The 12,564-nt window shown below is 48.0% G+C and overlaps 1 protein-coding gene across 2 annotated transcripts in view; it reads right to left on the reverse strand.

Moving 5' to 3' along the window:
• KIF13B (kinesin family member 13B) overlaps window positions 1-12,564 on the reverse strand; it is a 184,586-nt gene that overhangs the window by 119,253 nt on the left and 52,769 nt on the right. For both annotated transcript variants that reach the window (XM_081903636.1, XM_081903635.1), the window contains exons 3-5: window positions 6,549-6,561; window positions 3,834-3,894; window positions 340-432 (exon numbers count right to left, since the gene is read on the reverse strand). In XM_081903636.1, the coding sequence (XP_081759762.1) occupies window positions 340-432; window positions 3,834-3,894; window positions 6,549-6,561 (167 nt within the window). The remainder of the gene's footprint in view (window positions 1-339; window positions 433-3,833; window positions 3,895-6,548; window positions 6,562-12,564) is intronic.

Raw genomic sequence — 12,564 nt, forward strand, 5'->3', positions numbered from 1 at the left:
TCAGGCCCAGAGAAGCACATTCCCCGTGGGAATCAATGGCGAACTGCTCAGCAAAGGAGGATCGCCTCGTCTCTCTCCAGCCCCATCCAGGCTTCTGTCCCTTGCAGCTGCGTTAAATCAGCCTTTCTCAATCTTGGGTTCCCAAATGTTGTGGGACTACAACTCCCATCATCCATAGTCACCAGGGGCAGCAGTCAGGGATGATGGGAGTCGTAGTCCAGCAACCTGGGTGGTGGTGGTGGTAGGGTCTAACCAAACTGCCAAAGCGTAATCTCATATAATCAGAAACTTTATTATTTTATTTTATTTTCCCACCCTCCCAAGGGAGCAAGCGCTTACCGGTCTGTCCATAGGCGAAGATGCAGGCATTGTAGCCTTCAAAAGCGTTCTGGAGAATGTTCTCCCCAAGGCACTTGAAAACAACGTCTTGGCCTAAAATTAGAACAAAAAGATTCGGTCAGAAGAGGAAGAAGTCGTAAACCTCCTTTGATAAGGCCCTCCAGGACTTCAAAACACGCCGCAAGACGCATCATATGAGAACTGTTAACGTCTTTCATGTGTGTCCAAAGCAAATGAAGTCTTTAAGGACGGAAACTGCAGGGTAGATCTTTATTCTGATCGAACTGAAGTCTCCCGTAAGTCCCTTTTATGTTAATCTGCGTTTACACCAACGCAGAATGGATCACGACAAAGCAGCGTACGGACTTGGGACTGTGGGTCCTCTCTCTTGGGATTTAGTACACCTTTCCTCCAAGGAAGTCTCGCAGGGAGGGGCAGGGCTACGTGGTTTTGCCCTCACCCACTACCCTGCTAGGGACGCGGGTGGCGCTGTGGGTTAAACCACAGAGCCTAGGACTTGCCGATCAGAAGGTCGGCGATTCGAATCCCCGCAACAGTGTGAGCTCCCGTTGCTCGGTCCCTGCTCCTGCCAACCTAGCAGTTCAAAAGCACGCCAGTGCAAGTAGCTAAATAGGTACCACTCCGGCGGGAAGGTAAACAGCGTTTCCATACCCTGCTCTGGTTTGCCAGAAGCGGCTTAGTCATGCTGGCCACATGACCTGGAAGCTGTACGCCAGCTCCCTTGGCCACTAAAGCAAGATGAGCGCCGCAACCCCCGAGTCGGTCACGACTGGACCTAATGGTCAGGGGTTCCTTTACCTTTACCTTACTGCCCTGCTAGGAAGGCCAAACTGAGAGATAGCTGCTGGCCAAAGGTCTTCCAGGGAGCTTGGCAAACGAGCAGGGAATTCAAACCCGGGTCTCCCAGGTTCAGCTCCACCCATTAGGCCACACTGTTTCTCTGTGTCTGAATCCAGCCTGAGCTATAGATAAGCTCATCTTTCAGAGCCTGACTGTAAAAGGACCAAAGCTGAGGAGATGTAAGGAGGATGTGTAATTATTATTATTACAGTGGTACCTCAGGTTAAGTACTTAATTCGTTCCAGAGGTCTGTTCTTAACCTGAAACTGTTCTTAACCTGAAGCACCACTTTAGCTAACGGGGCCTCCTGCTCCCGCCACGCCGCCGGAGCATGATTTCTGTTCTCATCCTGAAGCAAAGTTCTTAACCTGAAGCACTATTTCTGGGTTAGTGGAGTCTGTAACCTGAAGCGTATGTAACCTAAGGTACCACTGTAGTATTATTATTTCATTATTATTATTATTATTATTATTATTAACAAAACATTATTATTATTATTATTATTAAATTTATAATATAATAATAAGACCACTTCCTCTTGCTCAGTAGAAGTGCCTGCTTTTTTCGATAAGAAAATAAAAATAAAAATGGTTTGTCCGTCGCCCTGCAGGCTTTTAAGCAAATCCTTGTGATCATACAGAGCCTATACAAAAACAGGGGATGTGGAAAAACTAGAGTTTAAGAAAACATGGTCGCTTACCTTGGCTGCCCATGCCTGCATCCTGCAGGGAACATCAGTGCGCAGCCAGACTTGGTAAGATTAAGCTTTTTTGGTATTTTAACTTTTGGAAGCAACTTGGAAAGGGCAAATTTTGCGCTGGGAAAAGAATGACTGGGGAAATGTTCAGCAGCCCCTCTCCCCACCCATCATTCCTCTGCTCAGACTGGTGATTTCTCAGGAAGTAACAGGAGACTCCATGTTGGTATGAACCCAGATAATTTTCAGCCTCCGTTGTGAATCTCTGCATTAACCCTTAAGGTGGGGGGGCACAGACTCTCTGGGGTGCGGGGTAGGCAAACTAAGGCCCGGGGGCCGGATCCGGCCCAACCGCCTTCTCAATCCAGCTGGCGGATGGTCCGGGAATCAGCATGTTTTTACATGAGTAGAATGCATCCTTTTATTTAAAATGCATCTCTGGGTTATTTGTGGGGCCTGCCTGGTGTTTTTACATGAGCAGAATGTGTGCTTTTATTTAAACTACATCTCTGGGTTATTTGTGGGGCATAGGAATTCGTTCATATCTCCCCAAAAAACATATAGTCCGGCCCCCACAACGTCTGAGGGACAGTAGACCGGCCCCCTGCCGAAAAAGTTTGCTGACCCCTGCTCTGGGGCCTTGAGTGAACCGTTTGCTGCTCATAAATTTCAGCCTTTGTCGCTTGAAATATTGCCTCTGGGGGAGTCTGCCTCAGTGTGGCACAGTGGTTTTCAACCCGTGTGCTGTGGCACCCTGGGGCGCCCTGAATGATGATCAGAGGTGCCTTGGGCAGCAATGGCCTCTGTCCCTCTTTCCTTCGCTCCCTCCTCTGATGAACCTCTCACATCTCTGCCTCCCAAGCCTTGTGTGGCTGTTCATTGCAGTAGCCCTGGCTACGAGCTCCGCAGGCGAGTGGTCCCTCTGGGGCTGGCCAGGGAGCAGGCACTTCTCTTTGGGGTGGGTTGGGCAGATTAGAGACCAGGGCAGTGGCCGCAGGTGCCCGGAGGACTCCCAAGGAGAGGGGAGAGGAGGCTGAGGGAACGCTCCACAAGGGAAGGTGCTTGAAAAGGGGTGAGGGGCTGCTGGCTCTGCAGGAAAGGGGTGACTTAACTGGGCGTCTGAGGCTCGGACCACGCTTCCCCACAAGGGAGCCACAGAAAGAATGTGCAGTGTTACCTTGGTTCTCAAACACCTTGGTACTCAAACAACTTGGAAGCCAAACACAACAAACCCGGAAGTGTGTGTTCCGGTTTGCGAACTTTTTCCGGAAGTTGAACGTGCTCCGTTTTGAGTCTTACGCTTCCGATTTGAGTGCCAAAGTTCGGTTTTGAGCATTACGCTGAGGTCTGTCTGGTTTTGCTATCTATTTTGCATTTTTGTTTTTGCGGCTCTTTTTGTTTTGTTTTTGCGGCTGTGTGGAACCCAGTTCAGCTACTGATCCATTGATTGTGTGACAAAAGTACATGGTTGACTGCTTTCATTTTATGGATCAATGGTCACATTACATAGTAAAATTCATGTTAAATTTCTGTTTTAGGGGTTGTTTTTAAAAGTCTGGAATGGATTAATCCATTTTGCATTACTTTCTATGGGGAAGCACACCTTGGTTTTGGAACGCTTTGGTTTTGGAACGGACTTCCGGAACGGATTAAGTTTGAGAACCAAGGTACTACTGTGGTTGGTCAAGGGAGCCGTGGACTCAAAAAGGCTGAAAACCTCTGGCCTAGCAGACTGACTTTCTGAAACTGACTTTTAAACTAAGCCTCCCCCTCAGACAAATATTCTGCCCCATGTCCAGGCAGAGCCGGGAGACAACCCCAGATAGTTCAGATAATAATGAGCTAGATGGACAAATAGCCTGACTTGGTACAACGCAGGTTCTTCTGTTCCTTGCTAGATCAGTACTAGGTCTGTATCTCAGCCCTGAAATACTACCTGCATATTTTTCCTTGACAGCTTCGTCCATAGACCAGAAGCAGTGATCATAGGCAAACACCTGCGGAGAGACAAACCAGAGACATCTTATGAAAGTCTTACTTTTACGAGGTGAACAATCCAACCAGCTTAACAGGCCATACGGAAAACAGACACCCAACTACCAATACACGGTTATCCAACAATAAGTTTAGGATGTGTATGGTCCCTGATCAGTAGCTAAACTTCAAAAGGGGCTGTGCATTTCGAATTAACCGAAGCAGTGCTCTTCTATCACAGGGTTTCCCAAACTTGGGTCTCCCGGTGTTTTTCAGACTACAGTTCCCATCATCCCTGCCCACTGGTCCTGCTAGCTAGAGATGATGATGATGATGATAAATTTTATTTATACCCCGCCCTCCCCAGCCAAGGCCGGGCTCAGGGCGGCTAACACCCGATATAAAAACAAATTGATTGAAATGCAATCTAAAAACAAGATTAAAATACAATGTTAAAATACAGTCTCATTTTAATGGAAACTCAAATCAAAAAAATTTTTAGGGATGAAAAGCCAGGGAAGACCCCAAATGGGAGTTCCATCACAGAAGGAAAGAGGGGAAGGGGATCAAGTTGATTCCAAGCCAAAGGCCAGGCGGAACAACTCTGTCTTATAGGCCCTGCGGAAAAAAAATCAGATCCTGCAGGGCCCTGGTCTCATGAGACAGAGCGTTCCACCAGGCCGGAGCCACCACTGAGAAGGCCCTGGCTCTGGTTGAGGCTAATCTGACTTCCTTAGAGCCCGGGACCTCTAGGGTGTTGCTATTTGTGGACCTTAAGGTCCTCTGTGAGGCGTACCAGGAGAGGCGGTCCCGTAGGTACGAGGGTCCTAGGCCGTGAAGGGCTTTAATGGTCAAAACCAGCACCTTAAATCTGACCCTGTACTCCACCGGGAGCCAGTGCTGATGGGAGTTGTAGTCCGAAAGCAACTGGAGACCCAGGTTTGGGAAACCCTGTTTGATCTGATGCTGTTGGGACTCCCAACTCCCATCATCCACAGCCAGCTTAGCCATTGGCCAGGGAAGATGGAAGTTGTAGTCTGGAAACATCTGGGTTGGTCGGCTTAACTGCTGCCAACATTCCATGTAGGTCACTGACAACTAACCTGCGGTCTTCCAGATGTTGCAACGTTACAACTCCCATCATTAAGGCATTGACCACTGCTCTCGGCCCAGTATACCTGAAGGAGCATCCCCACCCCCATCGTTCTGCCCAGACACTGAGGTCCAGCTCCGAGGGCCTTCTGGCAGTTCCTCACTGTGAAAAGCCAAGTTACAGGGAACCAGGCAGAGGGCCTTCTTGGTAGTGGCACCCACCCTGTGGAACGCCCTCCCACCAGATGCCAAAGAAATAAACAATAATTTGACTTTCAGAAGACATCTGAAGGCAGCCCTGTTTAGGGAAGTTTTTAACATTTGATGTTTTATCGTGTTTTTAATATTCTGTTGGGAGCCGCCCAGAGTGGCTGGGGAAACCCAGCCAGATGGGCGGGGTAAAAATAAATTATTATTATTATTATTATTATTATTATTATTATTATTATTATTATTATTATTTTGGAGTCCAACAACTGGGGACCCAGACTTGGAATAGTGCTAGACTAGAGGTTGATGGACTGGCAATGTCAATTCTTGGGGCAATTCCTCCCCGTGTCTATTTTACAGCAAGATTTTAGGGGCTCCCTGCCACCCAGGCGTAATCTGGCAGGGACCAGTGTTGACTGCAGCAACCCGCACGCCTGGAATCTGCAGTCATGCACTTCTGCAGTCTTTCAGAAATGGACTGAGAAAGCAAGTGAGGATTAGAGGATTATTATTATTATTATTATTATTATTATTATTATTATTATTATTAATACTCTGCCCATCTGGCTGGGTTTCCCCAGCCACTCTGGGCAGCTTCCAACAGAATATCCCTAAACAGGGCTGCCTTCAGATGTCTTCTAAAAGTCTGGTAGTTGTTTTTCTCTTTGACATCTGGTGGGAGGGTGTTCCACAGGGCGGAGGCCACCACCGAGAAGGCCCTCTGCCTGACAGAACAACTGAGGTGTGTGCTCACCACGCAACTCCACCCCGAAAAGAAACAACATTGACCAACGCTTCCATGAGGATACATTCCCACATACTCTAAGCACCCTCTCGTTTCCCTAGTCATAGAATTGTAGAGTTGGGAGGGACCCCGAGGGTCATTCAGCCCAACCCCCTGCAATGCAGCCATTCAGGGCTGTTTTGCCTCCCCCCTTTGGGCCTCAACTTCTTTAAAACGCTGCAAAAGAAACTGTCTGAAAATAAAAGCTTTGGAGAAGAAGAGAGTGAGAATACTGACAGGCAGCAACTGCAACTTTCCAACGCTGTGCAAACGGGAGGAAACGATTCGTGTGGTTTAATAATAAGAAGAAAAATCACCACACAACACAATCTTTCATCCACAACCCCCAGCGTTCAGTGTGTGACCATGCTGTCATTTGTTCCTGTGACTCATATCTTGGCTGCCAATGGTGCTTCGGGAGAGAAGAGCTTTTAATGTATTGTTTCCCCTTCTTTGCACAGTAGCAGCGAGCACATTTAGAAAGAAAGTGGTAAATATTTTTCTGCCCAGAATCCAAAGGCAAATAAATATCAGGATTCCCACACACCCCGACACACCCCAGGCTCCAAAGTGCAATCGGAAAAGACTTACCTTGGGTTGGCTCCTACAGTTCAGAAATAGGAACATCGCGGGACATGCAAGGAAAAAGAGGTAGGGAGAGAAGGAAAATAACAGGTTAACACCTTGCTCGCTCGCTCTTATTCGTAAGTGCAAAAGAAATCACAAGTTAAAAAATTCACAAGACAACAGTTCTGGTCAATGACGCAGATACGCATCTTCAAAAGTATTCGCTTTAATATCACTTTCAATAATCAGGTTTTTTTTCTGCAGATACGCCAGGTTGTCAGGAGAAAGGCATTTCCGCACACAGTACAGAGTTCAAGAAGAGACGAGTAAAAGACTTATGGCGCATTACACCCAAGTAAATAGATACACTGGTACCTCCGGTTACGAACTTAATTCGTTCCGGAGGTCCGTTCTTAAGCCAAAACCGTTCTTAACCTGAGGCAGGCTTTCGCTAATAGCGCCTCCCGCTGCCACCGGAGCACGACTTCCGCTCGCATCTGAGGGCAAAGTTTGCAACAAGGGGCATCTGCTTCCGGGTTAGCGGAGCTCATAACCCAAAGCGTTGGCAAGGAGGATGGTACGTAACACGAGGTTCCACTGTATAGGATCGCAGATATGACAGGGTCAAGATCCCACAGATTTTGCAGAAATTCACGTCCTGAAAGTTGGGCTGGGCGATATCTGGTTTCCAACATCGCGGTACATCACCAGCTAAACATAGCAATGTACAGTGGTACCTCGGGTTAAGTACTTAATTCGTTCCGGAGGTCCGTTCTTAACCTGAAACTGTTCTTAACCTGAGGTACCACTTTAGCTAATGGGGCCTCCTGCCACCGCCACACCGCCGTCATGCAATTTCTGTTCTCATCCTGAAGCAAAGTTCTTAACCCAAGGTACTATTTCTGGGTTAGCGGAGTCTGTAACCTGAAGCATCTGTAACCTGAAGCGTCTGTAACCCGAGGTACCACTGTACCGATATATCGCGATGTCTGAAATAAGGATGGAGGTATGCAGAGGCACTGGCTGGCTTCACGGTTTCCCCCACATTGTGATTTTTGCGTAACACAAACACACACACATCATGATTCACAATATATTGCCAAGTCAAGAATGATGAAACCAGTATCATGGCTATGGATAGTGTTGGTGCTGACCTTTCAAGCCCTAAACAGCCTCGGCCCAGTATACCTGAAAGAACTTCTCCACCCCCATCATTCTGGCCGGACCCTGAGGTCCAGCTCCGAGGGCCTTCTGGTGGTTTCCTCCCTGTGAGAAGTGAGGTTACAGGGAACCAGGCAGAGGGCCTTCTCAGTGGTGGCACCCGCCCTGTGGAACGCCCTCCTATCAGATGTCAACTACCTGACATTTAGAAGACATCTGAAGGCAGCCCTGTTCAGGGAAGTTTTTAATGTGTGACATTTTAATGTATTTTTAATCTTTGTTGCAAGCCGCCCAGAGTGGCTGGGGAAACCCAGCCAGATGGGTTGGGTACAAATTATTATTATTATTATTATTATTATTATTATTATTGACTTCAAAACGGTTTTGAACGGCATATTGGTATATTGCCCAGCCCTGTTTGCAAGAAGATTAGTCTCCAAAGTGTGCTCTCATTTTTGTGTGTGTCGTTGACTCCCAATTTATTATATTTTCACCCTGCTTTTCTGGGAAAGCGCTGACCACCTCTCCCGAGGCAAGCTGTTTGCGGAAATCCAAATGCCATTCCCGATGTGAGATAACCACGATGAGACTGCAGGGTGGTTGGGGGGAAGAGGAACCAGCAATATTAGTGACAAAACACCCCGGTATCTTCCCCCATCAGGTGTAAGGAGACTGACCCTGACATTTCCCAGCCGCCTCTGGCCAGCAGGAGTGTGTGGTGGAGGAAGGGAAAGCGAGGCAGGGAGAGTCGCAGGAATAAAACATGAATTGCAGATCTTCTCTCGTTGGCCACTTGTGCTTAGAAAGGGAGGCGGCGTTCAGCTCTCGAGGTATCTGTTTCGCTTGGTCTGTCTCCTGGCATAATGATCTGACCTTGACCGCTGCCGCTCTGCTCTTACCCTCCATCCGATTAAGAGTCAAGAGGCACACAGAGAAAAGCACCGTAATAGCAGCACTGGTAAGGCGCAGCGCTAGGAACGTCGCAAAGACGGAGCAAACTTCGGGCCTCCAAGAAAAGGGGAAGACTGGGGGCTTTTGCTTAACTGCAGTTTGTTGTGTGGTCTGTTACAACAAAAATGTGGTTCGCGCTAACTATGGCTAATTTCAAAGAAGCCGGCATCAAACAGTGGTTTCTGAAGCTGGCTTTTATATACGTATTTCTCTATCGGTGGGGAGGGGATTATAATACCAGCGTTAAGGGGCAAAAACCATCATGGTGGCAAATAGCGTAAAAGGAACTGTAGAATGTACAGTCCCAAGGAAAGCACAAAATGCGCCGCAAATCTCCAGGTCATCTTAATACATCGACACAGCAGATTTATCCCTCGGGAAAGATGAGGCGAAGAGATGAGTTTTAAGTAGGCTTTTTGAAATTAACTGTGGTTAGCCTTAACAGCAATTCTGGGTTCGAAAGGCACAGTAAACCATGGTTAGCTAAAAGCAGAAGTGGAAGCTGCTGAATTTCTCCTCTCAGTTGTGTGGGACAAGGAGACGTGAAAGGCCAGGAAAGACCCACTGTGGCTCATGCACGCCACTCTAAACCATGGTTTATCCTTACGCGCAAGCACGGCTCATGTGACCGAAGCAGGAAGTGCAACGAAATCTGCACAATTCACAGCAGCCCATTTGAAATTTGCCTTTCAATGCAGCTGTCCAGCCAAGCGACCTCTAGCGGAGAAGGCTTTTCGCCCCCCTCCCCCCAAATTGCGAGACAGGATTATGTTATTATATGTCACTTAAAACGTTTAGGTCTTTATTGTGCTCGTATTATTCGGCGCTTGGGATTAAAAGCAGCAATAAGAACATAATCCCTGTGGCCCTTCCCTGCATATGGAGGTTTCAAAAAGAGGATTACGCCGTGTAAAACAAGCAGCTCAATATAGGCCAAAAGGCCGGTTTCAAATAAGCATTGTGTTCTTTCCACAAAGATGCACACACAGCCTCATTTGATAAGCAGAGGACCAGAAGCCCTGCCATGAAAGCAAACCGCAGGGCACCCAGGCACAGCTTGCAGCTCAGGCAATCCCTGTGGGCAGCCTCCGCCAAACCTGGTGCCCTTAGATGGGCTAGGCCACAATTCCTATCAGCCGAAACATCTGCAGGGCACCTGCCCGGCGAAGGTGGCTGAATACATACTAGTGTTGCCCACATCAAAGCGGACCACGTACATGTACACACATGCAAGACCCTGGGGGTCTGGATGCAGATCATTTTTCTCCTGTCCCTGAAAGAGACAGCTAATGAGCACGGAGGACGAGAGCGAGAGAAATTCTCAGCACGGCAACATTGCCGTATTTTTCCCTGTATAAGACGACCCCCCCGTGTATAAGACGACCCCTATTCTTTGTGCCCCAAATTAAGAAATAAATAATTGCAACATTCCATGTACAGTGGATGCTCGGGTTGTGCGCTGCTCTGGTTCGCCAGAAGAGGCTTAGTCATGCTGGCCACATGACCCGGAAGCTGTACGCTGGCTCCCTCGGCCAATAGAGCGAGATGAGCACCGCAACCCCAGAGTCATCCGCGACTGGACCTAAAGGTCAGGGGTCCCTTTACCTTTACCTTTAAACATTGGAACCATGTTAGGACGTGGGAATGTTATTTGCAGGAAAACTACTCCTGCTGGCTCGCATTATAGGTTGCATTTACTGACAGCCCTGACTTGGGCTTCAGTTTAGCGGCAAGGAAGGTGAGCGACAGACATTTATCACATCCGAAGCGCAACACAGATGAGAAGAGATGCTCAGTTTCCATCTGGGAGTCAGATGCATTTGTCTGGCAAAGAGATTAAATCCCGGCCTTTCCTATCCTCATTCTCTTTTAACAGCACTAATCTCAAATAATTAAAGGGTGTTCGTTAAAATTTTCAGGAAAGTCTTTGGAGAGACATCAGAAGGATGGGTGGGTTAAGAAAAGGGGGAGAGGAGCTATAGGCTCGTGTTTCGCCTTCCTAAAAATACACACCGTTTCCCCATTATTCAAAAACTTCCTACTCAGCCGGCGGTGGCTCATTTTGAGACAAGGCTTGTAAATTAGAGTAAGTAGCCAATACACGTGGGTTTATGACGTGCGGTTTGTTTAATTTGTGAAAACCACAATAGACTGTGGCAGCAATTAGTGAGTCAGGATGGTTAAGCGTGTCTGCTCTGGAGGAGAAAAGGCTAATGAAAAGTCAAAAGGGAAAACCCTGAACAGTAAGAGACAAGCCAGCTCTCCATTCATCACCTTCCTTAGGCATTTCTAGCAAGCGTGATTTAATTATTACTCTTTCACTGCTCATTTTAATGCTGTGAAAACAGGCACAGCTTTGCGGTCTCAACGTGCGGATGAGACGATGGTGTCGAGAGGAGGAATTCGGGGTTTGTTAAGCAGTGGGGAGGGACGCGGGTGGCGCTGTGAGTTAAACCACAGAGCCTAGGACTTGCTGATCATAAGGTTGGTGGTTCGAATCCCCGCAACGGGGTGAGCTTCCATTGCTCGGTCCCTGCTCCTGCCAACCTAGCAGTTCGAAAGCACGTCAAAGTGCAAGTAGATAAATAGATACCGCTCCGGCGGGAAGGTCAACGGCGTTTCTGTGTGCTGCTCTGGTTTGCCAGAAGCGGCTTAGTCATGCTGGCCACATGACCCGGAAGCTGTATGCTGGCTGCCTCGGCCAATAAAGCGAGATGAGCGCCGCAACCCCAGAGTCGGCCACGACTGGACCTAACGGTCAGGGGTCCCTTTACATTTTAAACCAAGGTTGGGGAAGGGGAGAAGAGTTTCAAAGCCACGGCTCTCCAAAACTTTGGCGACACTCCCCCCACCCCAACCAGCAATTTGCATGCTGTCCACATCTGAATAGGCCCAATTCCTGAAATCAGATTGGATTTGCACGATTTGCCTTTCCTTGCTACGCTTTCCAGTTTGCTTTTGCCGTTGATGCTGTTAAATACACGCATGCATTGGCTGCAAGTTGTTGGTGCTGTAATTCTCCCATGTTACTTATGGCATGCAAGGCTGTCCTGTTTGCCACCTCGTGTCAGGAAGGGTTTTATGGGTGGGAGAGGAGGGGGATAAGCTCTCAATGGCCTGGTTTACCCAAAGAGTGTGTGTGTGTGTTTCAGAAATCGTGAGAGAACTTTCTACATACGGTCTACACCCCAGATTCCATTCTGCTATGGCTTTGGTAACTGGTTTCATCCTTGTCTCCAAACTCCCCGCAAAACAGCAGCAACATCGTTCCAGTCAAAATGGCAGAAATCCCACCCCTGTGCCCAGTCTACAAAAGGGGGCTTCAAATACGGGCAGGGTGGGTGGAAACAGGGGGAAAGCAGGCAAGCCCAGATTTTAGCGACAGATGGGGGATAAAAAGCTGCTGAACAATCAAACGGAGACTTAATAACAAGAGGTGCCTGGAGAATATGCAGAGACATGGCGACAAAAGAGAAATATTTGGGACGTCCAAAGGGACTGTGGCTTGTATTCGAGGCCTCGCCATTCCCTTTCAGCAATGAGGACCAGAATTTAAGGACAGGGAAGAAATGGTCATGTTCCTGCGCAAGTCGGATTCCGCCCCATCCTCCAAGGCTTGTCCTACTTTCTCTATTTCACCATCTTTCAACATCTGCTCCGTCGTCCTCTCACCCACCAAGCTGCATTTCGGGGTGGCAATTCCGAACGCCTGTTTTGTACTCGGAGGCCTAAGAAGTTTAGATTTAAAGAGTTTGATTCTCTTTCATAACGTTCCCCTCTTCTTTCTCGGGACTGGCATGCAGAGCCTTGGAGGGCTATTTTCCTTTGCACAACGCTCTCTTGATAATCAAATTAAAACAAGTTTGTGGGTGGGGAGGTCTTGTGAACAGCCCTGGGCAACAAAGAAAAAGTTAATAAAAATTTTAAA

This window comes from Podarcis melisellensis (genome assembly GCF_964234715.1).
Source record: "Podarcis melisellensis genome assembly, chromosome: 3".
Lineage (NCBI taxonomy): Eukaryota > Metazoa > Chordata > Lepidosauria > Squamata > Lacertidae > Podarcis > Podarcis melisellensis.